The sequence below is a fragment of the Mytilus galloprovincialis genome, chromosome 10 (assembly GCF_965363235.1).
Source record: "Mytilus galloprovincialis chromosome 10, xbMytGall1.hap1.1, whole genome shotgun sequence".
In the NCBI taxonomy this organism is placed as follows: Eukaryota; Metazoa; Mollusca; class Bivalvia; order Mytilida; family Mytilidae; genus Mytilus; species Mytilus galloprovincialis.
In genome coordinates, this window is record NC_134847.1 from 5,825,137 (window position 1) to 5,838,564 (window position 13,428).

General features: G+C 32.6%; 1 protein-coding gene across 1 annotated transcript in view; it reads right to left on the reverse strand.

The window, feature by feature from the left end:
* LOC143049714 (uncharacterized) overlaps window positions 1–6,757 on the reverse strand; it is a 74,480-nt gene extending 67,723 nt beyond the window's left edge. Inside the window, exon 1 of the mRNA XM_076223388.1 lies at window positions 6,358–6,757. Within this exon, the coding sequence (XP_076079503.1) occupies window positions 6,358–6,733 (376 nt within the window). The 5' untranslated portion in view covers window positions 6,734–6,757. The remainder of the gene's footprint in view (window positions 1–6,357) is intronic.
* Between the last annotated feature and the right edge of the window lie 6,671 nt (window positions 6,758–13,428).

A 13,428-nucleotide genomic window follows, 5' to 3' on the forward strand; every position in this document is an offset into this window, starting at 1 on the left:
TCTTGGTTTTGTGGTATTAAGCATTAATAATTATTTCATAACATTTGGTTGAGGCAAACTAAAGTTAGAGAACGGAAACCAATTTTGGGATATACGTACAGACGGACAAGAGTAAAACTTAATGCCATTTCACAAATGATATCGGATATGTTCCTTACATCGTAACTACAATCCCCTTCTCTTTCATGAATGTGACCTACCGAACTAGACTATTTACCGGATTTGTTATCACATCAGCAACACGATGGGTGCCACATGTGGAGCAGGATCTGCTTACCCTTCTGGAGCACCTGAGATCACCCCTAGTTTTTGGTGGGGTTCGTGTTGTTTTTTCTTTAGTTTTCTATGTTGTGTCATGTGTACTATTGTTTGTCTGTTTGTCTTTTTCATTTTTAGCCATGGCGCTGTCAGTTTATTTTAGATTTATGAGTTTGACTGTCCCTTTGGTATCTTTCATCCCTCTTTAAATGTCCCCTCTGCGACGGCGGGGCATAAATATTATTTGTTTTGTTATTTACCACAGTCATACATCTATCTGGTGAGTAAAATTCAATTATTTTCTTACCGGTGTAAGCCAGGTTATTAAGGGGTGAGGGGAGCATGAAATGTTTGACGATGGATGGTGGGTAGCTGAATAAATTTTAAACCTGTTTTTATTGTCCTAAAGATGTGTTACATCCTTTGCCTTCCTTTAACTAATTAAACTTTTTGGGATTTCGCAATGTGATGAAAATCATAATCAAGCCATCAGAATGTTACAGACAGGAATAAGTCAACGTGCTGTTTCAAGACATTTTAATGTTAGCAACTCAACAAGAAGGCTTTTATGTCAACGCTACAGATTAACAGGAGCAGTTAAAGATTGTCTGAGAACCGGACAACAGCAAATAACGACTCCGCACCAACAAAATGCCATCATACTATGCCATTTGCAGAATCTTTTCACAACGGCAACCTCAGCCGCAAACCAAATTATTGGACGCCATGGCAGAATTATAAATGCTTAAACAGTGTCCCGTATACTGAAATGTCGTTAAATTCACTGTAGGAGGCTCTATAAAGGACTGATTTTGACTTTGCGTCATAGACGAAATCAACAACAATGGGCCAGGCAACAACTGCAGCAGTAGAGAATCGTGTGGTGTTTTCTGATGAATCACGGTTCAATGTCAGTTTTGCGGACGGTAGAACGAGAATCTACAGAAAAGAAAATGAATGCTACGCTGAGATAACTGTGTTCTTATACATGACATATTTGGTGGCGGAGGTGTAATGGTATGGGGCTCTATTAACAACAATTTTTTGATACGGTTGGGTATTGTCAATGGTACATTAAAATAGCTAGACGCTATATTGATGAAATTTTGCAGCCAGTTGTCGTTCCAGAGCTACGACGTTTTGGACAGTTCAATCAATTAACATGATAATGTGCGTGCACATATCGCTAGCTTGACTCAAAACTTGAATGGAGTAGATGTTATTGAATGACCTGCTCTTTAGAAGCTATCCTACGAAACAACGGTGGCCACACCCGATACTGAAGATCTAAAACCAGACTGTAAGTGTTAACCACAGTACTTCAACAAGGAACATTACGTCATTGGGTTTTCGATTGACTGTAAATTTTGTCTGTAATGTTGAAAGATTGATTAAGTATTCGTATATACCATGAATTTGTGTAATTTATTATTTATTTAATTTAAAAACGTCCGATTTATTTAGGTGTTGGGTTTCTAAAGTCCGTCAGTATAATTTCCTGTCAATATGCACATCTACATAGTATGTTCTAATTAACTACAAAGTTTCATGAAATTATACAGTGTGGTTCAGAGAAGTTGCGATGACAAGAACATGACTAAAGAACTGACGAACGGACAGATGGGTCAAAAACATTATACACTAGGCAACTTTGTTGTGTGATGTATAATGAAGTCAAGGTCATATGAACAATGACTGACAACCATGTAAACCTTACAATCATTTCAGACATCAAATAAAGTTGACCTAATTCTGATAGTATCTAAGAAACGCACATCAATATACACCAAGTATAGTTGACCTATTAGGCTAAATAAAAGTATATGTGTGGTTCTGGATATCTCAAAATAATATTAACAGCTCAGCAGGGCGCAGCTTGATATGACCACAGAGGTCCAACCCTGCACAGTTGCGGCAAATATGGACTCAACGCTTAAGCATTTGAGATACAGCTCTGAATTTGGATTGATTAAATATTTCACACAACATAGGTTTCTGGCAAAGAATGAATATAGTCTATAAGAACTTAAAAATTTGAAAATATATGAAATTTACCTTTAACCGTCCAATGTCCAAAATCTAAATACAGCCCTTTATAGCTAGCTGTTTGGTGTGAGCCAAGGTTCCGTGTTGAAGGCTGTACTATGACCTATATTGATTTACTTTTACATATTGGTACTTGGGTGGAGAGCTGTCTTATCGGCACTCATACCACATCTTCTTATATCTATTAGATTCAACATATCAAAGAACCGCAAGAAAACATTTTTTTTTTAAATCAAAGTTTAATTTGGAACCCGATTTGGAATAAAACCCAGAAAACTTGGCCCAAAATATGAAAATATAAAACATGTCAAAGAACCATAAGATTTCAATTTTTGTTAAAATATAATTAGAGTTCAATTTTGGACCCTTTGGACCTGTATGTAGATCAATTTGAAAACAGGGAACAAACTCAAAAATTTAAATACACACTTAGATTCAGCATATTAAAGAACCACACGAATTTAACTTTTTATGAAATTTTGGACCATTTGGACCTTAATGTGTAACATTTTGAAAATAGGTCCCAAAATTAAACACCGAAATACAATGTTAGATTCGGCATATCATACATTTGTCATAGATCCCAACTTATTTAGTTTTTGGTGAAAACAAACAAAGTTTAATTGTGGAATATTTGGCCCTCAATGTTGACCAATTTGACAAAGGAGCCCCAACATTGAAAATCAAAATACATGGGTAGAATCAACATATTAAAGAACCCAAGGAATTCAATGTTTGATGAAATCAAACAAAATTTAATCTTGAACCCTGATTTGGACCAACTAGTAAAACTTGGACCAACATCAACAAGAGTGCACACGCTGAAATGTCTCGCCTTCTATACTAATCATTGATATTATGTTGATAGTCTTAAGTATAAATCTCAGCTTTATTACAACTGTCACATAAACTTTACATTAACCAAGATAACTAAACAAAGACCAATGAACCTTGAAAAAGAGGTCCAGGTCAGATGAACCATGCCAGGCAGACAGGTACAGCTAACAATGCTTCTATACAACATATATAGTTGACACATTACTTATAGTTTAAGAAAAATAGACCAAAACACAAAAACTTAACACTGTGCAATGAACCGTGAAAATGAGGTCACGGTTAAATAAAACCTGCTCGACTGACATAAAGATCATAAAATATTTCCATACACCAAATATAGTTGACCTATGGCATATAGCATTAGATAAAAAGACCAAAACTCAAAAACTTAACTTTGACCACTGAACCATGAAAATGAGGTCAAGGTCACATGACATCTGCCCGCTAGACATGTACACTTAACAATCATTCCATACAACAAATATAGTAGACCTATTGCATATGGTATGAGAAAAACAGACCAAAACACAAAAATTTAACTATAACCACTGAACCATGAAAATGAGGTCAAGGTCAGATGACACCTGCCAGTTGGACATGTACACCTTACAGTCCTTCCATACACCGAATATACTAGCCCTATTGCTTATAGTATCTGAGATATGGACTTGACCACCAAAACTTAACCTTGTTCACTGATCCATGAAATGAGGTCGAGGTCAAGTGAAAACTGTCTGACGGGCATGAGGACCTTGCAAGGTACACACACATCAAATATAGTTATCCTATTACTTATAATAAGAGAGAATTCAACATTACAAAAAATTTGAACTTTTTTTTCAAGTGGTCACTGAACCATGAAAATGAGGTCAAGGACATTGGACATGTGACTGACGGAAACTTCGTAACATGAAGCATCTATATACAAAGTATGAAGCATCCAGGTCTTCCACCTTCTAAAATATAAGCTTTTAAGAAGTGAGCTAACGCCGCCGCCGTAGCCGCCGCCGCCGCCGTAGCCGCCGCCGCCGCCGGATCACTATCCCTATGTCGAGCTTTCTGCAACAAAAGTTGCAGGCTCGACAAAAACCGTTATATAAGTTTTGATTCAACATTTCAAAGAACCACAAGAATTCATTTTTTGTTAAAATATAACTTAGTGTAATTTTGGACCCTTTGGACCTTAATATGGACTTATTTGAAAACCAGTACTAAAATCAAACAAACAGTTAGATTCAGCATATCAAAGAACCCAAGGAATTCAATAATTGATAAAATCAAACTAAAGTTTAATTTAGGACACTTTGGACCTGTTTTTGCAATTTGAAAACGGACCAAAGAGTAAATTTATAAGTCTAGATATGGTTAAATTAAGCATATCAAAGAAAAATTTGTAAGGGTTCAACGGAACCCAGTGTCTCGCCTACTTTTGCTGTTAATCGCAGACTCAACAAAAATGAGGAAAAACATCAATAAAAATTTCCCTATCGATACTGTCTTTTGATTGAAAGAAGCTTCCAAGTTTGGTAAAAAATCCAGGATAGTTTATGAATCTAAAAAATGTTTTATAAACTTTAACTGCAGACTGTATGTAATGTTAACTGGAAGAAAAACTAAGTCCATTTATAAGTAAAATACAGAAAAAGTGATTTTTTTTTTTACAAAATTTACTTCTGAATAATATCTAATGATCAGAAACAAGCTTTTGTCTAAGTTTGGTAGAAATCCAGGATAGTTTAAGAACATTATAAAAATTTTAAAAACTTAAACCACAGAGTGAATGTTTTGTTTCTGGCAAAAAAAAAAAACTAAGTCCATTTATCATGTTTATAAGTAAAATACGGAAAGTGGAAATTTATTTTTACAAAATTTTCTTCTTGATACTATCTTATGATCATAAACAAGCTTCTGTTCAAGTTTGGTACAAATCAAGGATAGTTTAAGAAAGTTATTAATTTAAAAAACTTTAACCACAGAATGAATGTAATGTTTCCTCGCAGAAAAACTAAGTTCATTTATAAGTAAAATACAGAAAAAATGGAATTTTATTTTTACAAAATTTACTTCTGGATACTTTCTTATGATCATAAACAAGCTTCTGTCCAAGTTTGGTAGAAATTCAGTATAGTTTAAGAAAGTTATTAAAATTTAAAAAACTTTAACCACAGAGTGAATATTTCTGGACGCCGCCGACGACGACAAAATGTAGGATCGCTTAGTCTCACATTTTCGACTAAAGTCGAAGGCTCGACAAAAATTTAAATTTTTTTACAAACCTCTCCCTTTTTTATAAAATATCTTTTCCCATTTCAAATTTTGTTAAAAATACATATCACTTATCATGTTATAGCGAACCCTATGATAGTTTTCCATAGATTCACCTGCAAGTTACCTGTCGATTTAAACTTTTGGCAGTTCTATTGTCCCATCTAACAAAATACAACAGGTATTGTTCTCTGTATAGTTTATTCACCAGGACCTTTAAATTTCTTCTAGGAGAAATATATCACTCATTGATTAATATACCTGAACAAAAAATTGAACTGTCAATGATGAAAAAATACTTATACCAATACTAAGAAAGGACTCACAAAACTGCATGTGGTGTTGTATTTATTCAATACCAAAAACTCGTTTTTAATGTGTTTAATATTAATAATGATTTAAAAATTAAAAGTTGATTTCTGATCAAATATTCAATAAATATTTTTGTGTGTTTGATAAATAAAAATTTGAATATTATTATTTTTAAATTAAGGTCTTCATAAACATAGTCTATAAATCAACAACAACAAAAACCATGCAAATTGGAAAATACTAAAAAATGTGTCTAAAATAAACTTTTTATTATTAAATCAGATTTTATATTGAACAGATTGAAAATATATTAATGATATATTGAATAAATACAATATTGCATACAGTTTATGTGAGTTTATAGAAGTATTTCAATAAAAAAACAGATAATTTTTTGGTCAGGTAAATTAATCAATGAGTGATATATTTCTCCTAGAAGAAATTTAAAGGTCCTGGTAAATGAACTATACAGAGAACAATACCTGTTGTATTTGTTAGATGGGACAATAGAACTGCCAAAAGTTTAAATCGACAGGTAACTTGTAGGTGAATCTATGGAAAACTATCATAGGGTTCGCAATAATAAGTTCTACTTTAGGGTTGTTAGTTCAAAAACTAAATTGAATACATATTTTATACCTCTTCTATTCCATGGAACTGGATCCTCAGAAATATCTGTGAGCTTTTTCACATCCACCTTTACATTTATTTGATCTAGCTCCAACCTATTCACATCTTTTTTAAATCTCTTTGCCTGCTGATTTGATACATTTTGTTTGTGCTGTAGCAAATTATGAGATCTTTTTAAATTTGCATGGCGAAACGTTAACACCTTCATGTCTTTCTTAGATTTGTCATGATCTAATTTTATCTTTTTTATATCTTGTTTTACTTCTGTATCAAGTGATTGTTTGATTAATTCAATGTCCACTTTAGCCTGGTTTAAGTCTCGTAATATTTCTTGGCTTGACATGTCCAGTGGTTTTGTCATCAACTGATCACATTCTTGTTTCATTGCGTTTCCTCCTATTCTAAGAATAGCCTTGAAAAGAAAACAAACTAGTTGACTAAGTAAGTATAACATTTTGTTTTGCCAAAATAACATTACATAAACTGTTTGATAAAGGGATATTGGGATGAAATGTCTCATTGGCAATCATACCACATCTTCTCTTTATATTCATACACAGTCACAGGTTTCATAGGAAGAATGAAAAGAAGCAAGCTTCAATATTTAACTTTACATTCCCTTAATAACTATACAGCTAATGTCCTCGTACTAAATAATTCAAAGTTTGGGTATAGTTTAATGCATCTATCCCATGGAACTTTAAATAAAGCAAACAGATTATTCAGTATATATAACAAGAGTGCACACGCTGAAATGTCTCGCCTTCTTTACTAATCAATGATATTATGTTGATAGTCCTAAATATAAAGCTTTATTTCAACTGTCACATAAACTCAACATTAACCAAGAAAATGAAACATTGATTAATGAACAATATGAAAATGAGGTCAAGGTCAGATGGACAATGCAAGGCAGACATGAAAATAGCTAACAATTCTTCCATACAACAAATGTATTGCTTATAGATTAAACCAGGTGCTCCGCAGGGCGCAGCTTTATACGACCGCAGAGGTCGAACCCTGAACAGTTGGGGCAAGTATGGACAAAACATTCAAGCGTGATACAGCTCTGAATTTGGATTGTGATCAAATTTTTGACATTACATGGTTTTTTTTTTACACAAAACAAATGTCAAGATTTTACAAATCAATTAAAGATTTCTTCTTCAAACTTTTTAAATCTAAAATTAAATAGTTGACACAGCATAGGTTTCTGACACAGAATGAATGTGGTCTAATGAACTTAAAAGTTTTTTTTTTGCCTTTGAGCAATTCACTATGCTGTTGAATATTAATCCTCTCTGACAAAAAAATGTTTGAAGACATTTTCTTTTTATTTATGAAATCTGAAATGAGAAAAATTTAACCCCCCTTTTTTTTTCACATCCCTGTTTCCCTTTTTTCAAAACTGATATCAATTCAAATTTCTAAAGGAGTTTGCAACAATAACTACTCTTTTAAATACATCATAAAATATTAAAATGTAAAATAAAGTGCTTGTTATCTCTGAATGGTAAAGATTGGTTGGTAGTAAAAGTGAATATATATTGTTTATTGTATAAAACAATAAAAAAAACTTCATCATCAACATTTTATATTGGCAAATTTCCAATGAAGTTATTTACATAAAGTTATTGGCAAATAAAAATAGAAAATGACATCATAGTCATGTCTGGCAAATGTCCAACATACATTATCTAAAAACATTTTAGATAAGATAAGGAAAAAAAGCTTCATCAGCAACATTTTATATTGGCAAATTTCCAATGAAGTTATTTACATAAAGTTATTGGCAAATAAAAATAGAAAATGACATCATAGTCATGTCTGGCAAATTTCCAACATATATTATCAACTACTATTCTATACAAAGAAAGATAACTCCAACTGAAAATTAATTGCTATTGCACAATATTGTGCAATTAGATATTTCTTGCTATTGTGCAATACTGTGCAATTGAAAATTTCTTGCTATTGCACAATACTTGATATGGAATCCTGATTTGGACCAACTTGAAAACTGGGCCCATAATCAAAAATCAAAGTACTTATTTAGATAAAGCATATCAAATAAGCCCAAGAATTTAATTTTTGTTAAAATCAAACTTTGTTTAATTTTGGACCCTTTGGACCTTAATGTAGACCAATTTGAAAACTGGACCAAAAATTAAGAATCTACATACACAGTTAGATTTGGCATATCAAAGAAGCCATTTATTCAATTTTTGATGAAATCAAACAAAGTTTAATTTTGGACCCCCATTTGGACCAACTTGAAAACTAGGCCAATAATTAAAAATCTAAGTACATTTTTAAATTCAGCATATCAAAGAACCCCAAGGATTCAATTTTTGTTTGAATCAAACTAAATTTAATTTTGGACCCTTTGGACCTTAATGTAGACCAATTTGAAAACGGGACCAAAAATTAAGAGGCTTCATACATAGTTAGATTCGGCATATCAAAGAACCCCAATTATTCAATTTTTGATGAAATCACTGAAAGTTCAATGTTGGACCCTTTGGGCCCCTTATTCCTAAACTGTTAGGACCAAAACTCCCAAAATCTAACCCAACCTTCCTTTTATGGTCATAAACCTTGTGTTTAAATTTCATAGATTTCTATTTACTTATACTAAAGTTATGGTGCAAAAACCAAAAATAATGCTTATTTGGGCCCCTTTTTGGCCCCTAATTCATAAACTGTTGTGACCTCAACTCCAAAAATCAATCCCAACCTTCCTTTTGTGGTCATAAACCTTGTGTTAAAATTTCATTGATTTCTATTTACTTATACTAAAGTTATTGTGCGAAAACCAAGAATAATGCTTATTTGGGCCCTTTTTTGGCCCTTAATTCCTAAACTGTTGGAACCAAAACTCCCAAAATCAATCCCAACCTTCCTTTTGTGGTCATAAACCTTGTGTCAAAATTTCATAGATTTCTATTCACTTAAACTAAAGTTATAGTGCGAAAACCAAGAAAATGCTTATTTGGCCCCTAATTCCTAAAATGTTGGGACCAAAACTCCAAAAATCAATCCCAACCTTCCTTTTGTGGTCATAAACCTTGTGTTAAAATTTCATTGATTTCTATTCACTTTTACTAAAGTTAGAGTGCGAAAACTAAAAGTATTCGGACGACGACGACGACGACGCCAACGTGATAGCAATATACGACCAAAAAATTAAAATTTTTGCGGTCGTATAAAAACCCAGACCAAAACACAAAAACTTAACACTGAGCAATGAACCGTGAAAATGAGGTCAAGGTCAAATAAAACTTGTGCGAATGACATAGATCATAAAATGTCTCCATACATTAAATATAGTTGACCTATTGCTTATAGCCTTAGAAAACAAGAGGCTCTCAAGAGCCTGAATCGCTCACCTTAATTCTTTTGGTTAAATCTCTCATCAATGATTATTTTGGCTTTTCAATTTATTTAAATGTTTTTTGGATCGTCCTATTTTCTTCAAAAGCCAAAAAAAATAATCATTTTCTCCTATGTTCTATTTTAGCCATAGGAGCTATGTTTCTTGACATACAAGGAAATAAAATATAAAATTTATACTAGATACTCTGAAACTCATTTAGCCTAAGTTTGGCTGAAATTGATACAGCAGTTACAAAGGAGAAGATTTTTTAAAGTAAGTCAACATGATGAACAAATTGTGAAAAAAGTCTTTAAAGGGCAATAACTCCTTAAGGGGTCAATTGACAATTTTGGTCAAATTGACTTAATTGAAGATCTTACTTTGCTGAACATTATTGCTGTTTACAGTTTATTTCTATCTATAATTATATTCAAGATAATAAACAAAAACAGCAAAATTTCCTTAAAATTATCAATTCAGGGGCAGCAACCCAACAACAGGTTGTCTGATTCATCTGAAAATTTCAGGGCAGATAGAAATTGACCTAACAAACAATATTACCCACGTCAGATTTGCTCTAAATGCTTTGGTTTTTGAGTTATAAGCCAAAAACTGCATTTGACCCCTATGTTCTATTTTTAGCAATGGCGACCATGTTTGTTGATAGATCAAAACTTCGGATACACTTTACAAACTAGATACTCTAAGGAACATTCAGTTAAAGTTTGGAAGTATTTGGCCCAGTAGTTTCAGAGGAGAAGATTTTTGTAAAAGATTACTAAGATTTACGAAAAATGGTTAAAAATTTACTATAAAGGGCAATAACTCCTAAAGGGGTCAACTGACCATTTCCGTCATGTTGACTTATTTGTAAATCTTACTTTGCTGAACATTATTCCTGTTTACAGTTTATCTCTATCTATAATAATATTCAAGATAATAACCAACCAGGTGCTCCGCAGGGCGCAGCTTTATACGACCGCAGAGGTCGAACCCTGAACAGTTGGGGCAAGTATGGACAAAACATTCAAGCGTGATACAGCTCTGAATTTGGATTGTGATCAAATTTTTGACATTACATTGTTTTTTTTACACAAAACAAATGTCAAGATTTTACAAATCAATTAAAGATTTCTTCTTCAAACTTTTTAAATCTAAAATTATATTTGACACAGCATAGGTTTCTGACACAGAATGAATGTGGTCTAATGAACTTAAAAGTTTTTTTTTGCCTTTGAGCAATTCACTATGCTGTTGAATATTAATCCTCTCAAAAAAATGTTTGAAGAAATTTTCTTTTTATTTATGAAATCTGAAATGAGAAAAATTTAAACCCCCCCCCCCCTTTTTTTCACATCCCCGTTTCCCTTTTTCCAAAACTGATATCAATTCAAATTTCTAATGGAGTTTGCAACAATAACTACTCTTTTAAATACATCATAAAATATTAAAATGTAAAATAAAGTGCTTGTTATCACTGAATGGTAAAGATTGGTTGGTAGTAAAAGTGAATATACATTGTTTATTGTATAAAACAATAAAAAAAACTTCATCAGCAACATTTTATATTGGCAAATTTCCAATGAAGTTATTTACATAAAGTTATTGGCAAATAAAAATAGAAAATGACATCATAGTCATGTCTGGCAAATGTCCAACATACATTATCTAAAAACATTTTAGATAAGATAAGGAAAAAAAGCTTCATCAGCAACATTTTATATTGGCAAATTTCCAATGAAGTTATTTACATAAAGTTATTGGCAAATAAAAATAGAAAATGACATCATAGTCATGTCTGGCAAATTTCCAACATATATTATCAACTACTATTCTATACAAAGAAAGATAACTCCAATTGAAAATTAATTGCTATTGCACAATATTGTGCAATTAGATATTTCTTGCTATTGTGCAATACTGTGCAATTGAAAATTTCTTGCTATTGCACAATACTTGATATTGAATCCTGATTTGGACCAACTTGAAAAATGGGCCCATAATCAAAAATCAAAGTACATATTTAGATAAAGCATATCAAATAAGCCCAAGAATTTAATTTTTGTTAAAATCAAACTTAGTTTAATTTTGGACCCTTTGGACCTTAATATAGACCAATTTGAAAACTGGACCAAAAATTAAGAATCTACATACACAGTTAGATTTGGCATATCAAAGAACCCATTTATTCAATTTTTGATGAAATCAAACAAAGTTTAATTTTGGACCCCCATTTGGACCAACTTGAAAACTAGGCCAATAATTAAAAATCTAAGTACATTTTTAAATTCAGCATATCAAAGAACCCCAAGGATTCAATTTTTGTTAAAATCAAACTAAGTTTAATTTTGGACCCTTTGGACCTTAATGTAGACCAATTTGAAAACGGGACCAAAAATTAAGAATCTACATACATAGTTAGATTCGGCATATCAAAGAACCCCAATTATTCAATTTTTGATGAAATCACACAAAGTTCAATTTTGGACCCTTTGGGCCCCTTATTCCTAAACTGTTAGGACCAAAACTCCCAAAATCAAACCAAACCTTCCTTTTATGGTCATAAACCTTGTGTTTAAATTTCATAGATTTCTATTAACTTATACTAAAGTTATGGTGCAAAAACCAAAAATAATGCTTATTTGGGCCCCTTTTTGGCCCTTAATTCATAAACTGTTGTGACCTCAACTCCAAAAATCAATCCCAACCTTCCTTTTGTGGTCATAAACCTTGTGTTAATATTTCATTGATTTCTATTTACTTATACTAAAGTTATTGTGCGAAAACCAAGAATAATGCTTATTTGGGCCCTTTTTTGGCCCTTAATTCCTAAACTGTTGGAACCAAAACTCCCAAAATCAATCCCAACCTCTCTTTTGTGGTCATAAACCTTATGTTAAAATTTCATAGATTTCTATTCACTTAAACTAAAGTTATAGTGCAAAAACCAAGAAAATGCTTATTTGGGCCCTTTTTGGCCCCTAATTCCTAAAATGTTGGGACCAAAACTCCCAAAATCAATCCCAACCTTCCTTTTGTGGTCATAAACCTTGTGTTAAAATTTCATTGATTTCTATTCACTTTTACTAAAGTTAGAGTGCGAAAACTAAAAGTATTCGGACGACGACGACGACGACGACGACGCCAACGTGATAGCAATATACGACGAAAAATTTTTCAAATTTTGCGGTCGTATAAAAACAGCAAAATTTCCTTAAAATTACCAATTCAGGGGCAGCAACCCAACAACAGGTTGTCTGATTCATCTGAAAATTTCAGGGCAGATAGATCTTGACCTGATAAACAATATTACTCCTTGTCAGATTTGCTCTAAATGCTTTGGTTTTTGAGTTATAAGCCAAAAACTGCATTTGACCCCTATGTTCTATTTTTAGCAATGGCGACCATGTTTGTTGATAGATCAAAACTTCGGATACAATTTATAGATTAGATACCCTAAGGAACATTCAGTTAAAGTTTGAAAGTATTTGGCCCAGTAGTTTCAGAGGAGAAGATTCTTGAAATAGTTTACGACGACAGACGACGACAGACGACGGACGACGACGGACGCCAAGTGATGGCATAAGCTCACTTGTCCCTTTGGGACAGGTGAGCTAAAAAGACCAAAACTCAAAAAATTTACTTTCACCACTGAACCATGAAAATGAGGTCAAGGTCAGATGACATCTGCCAGTTGGACAGGT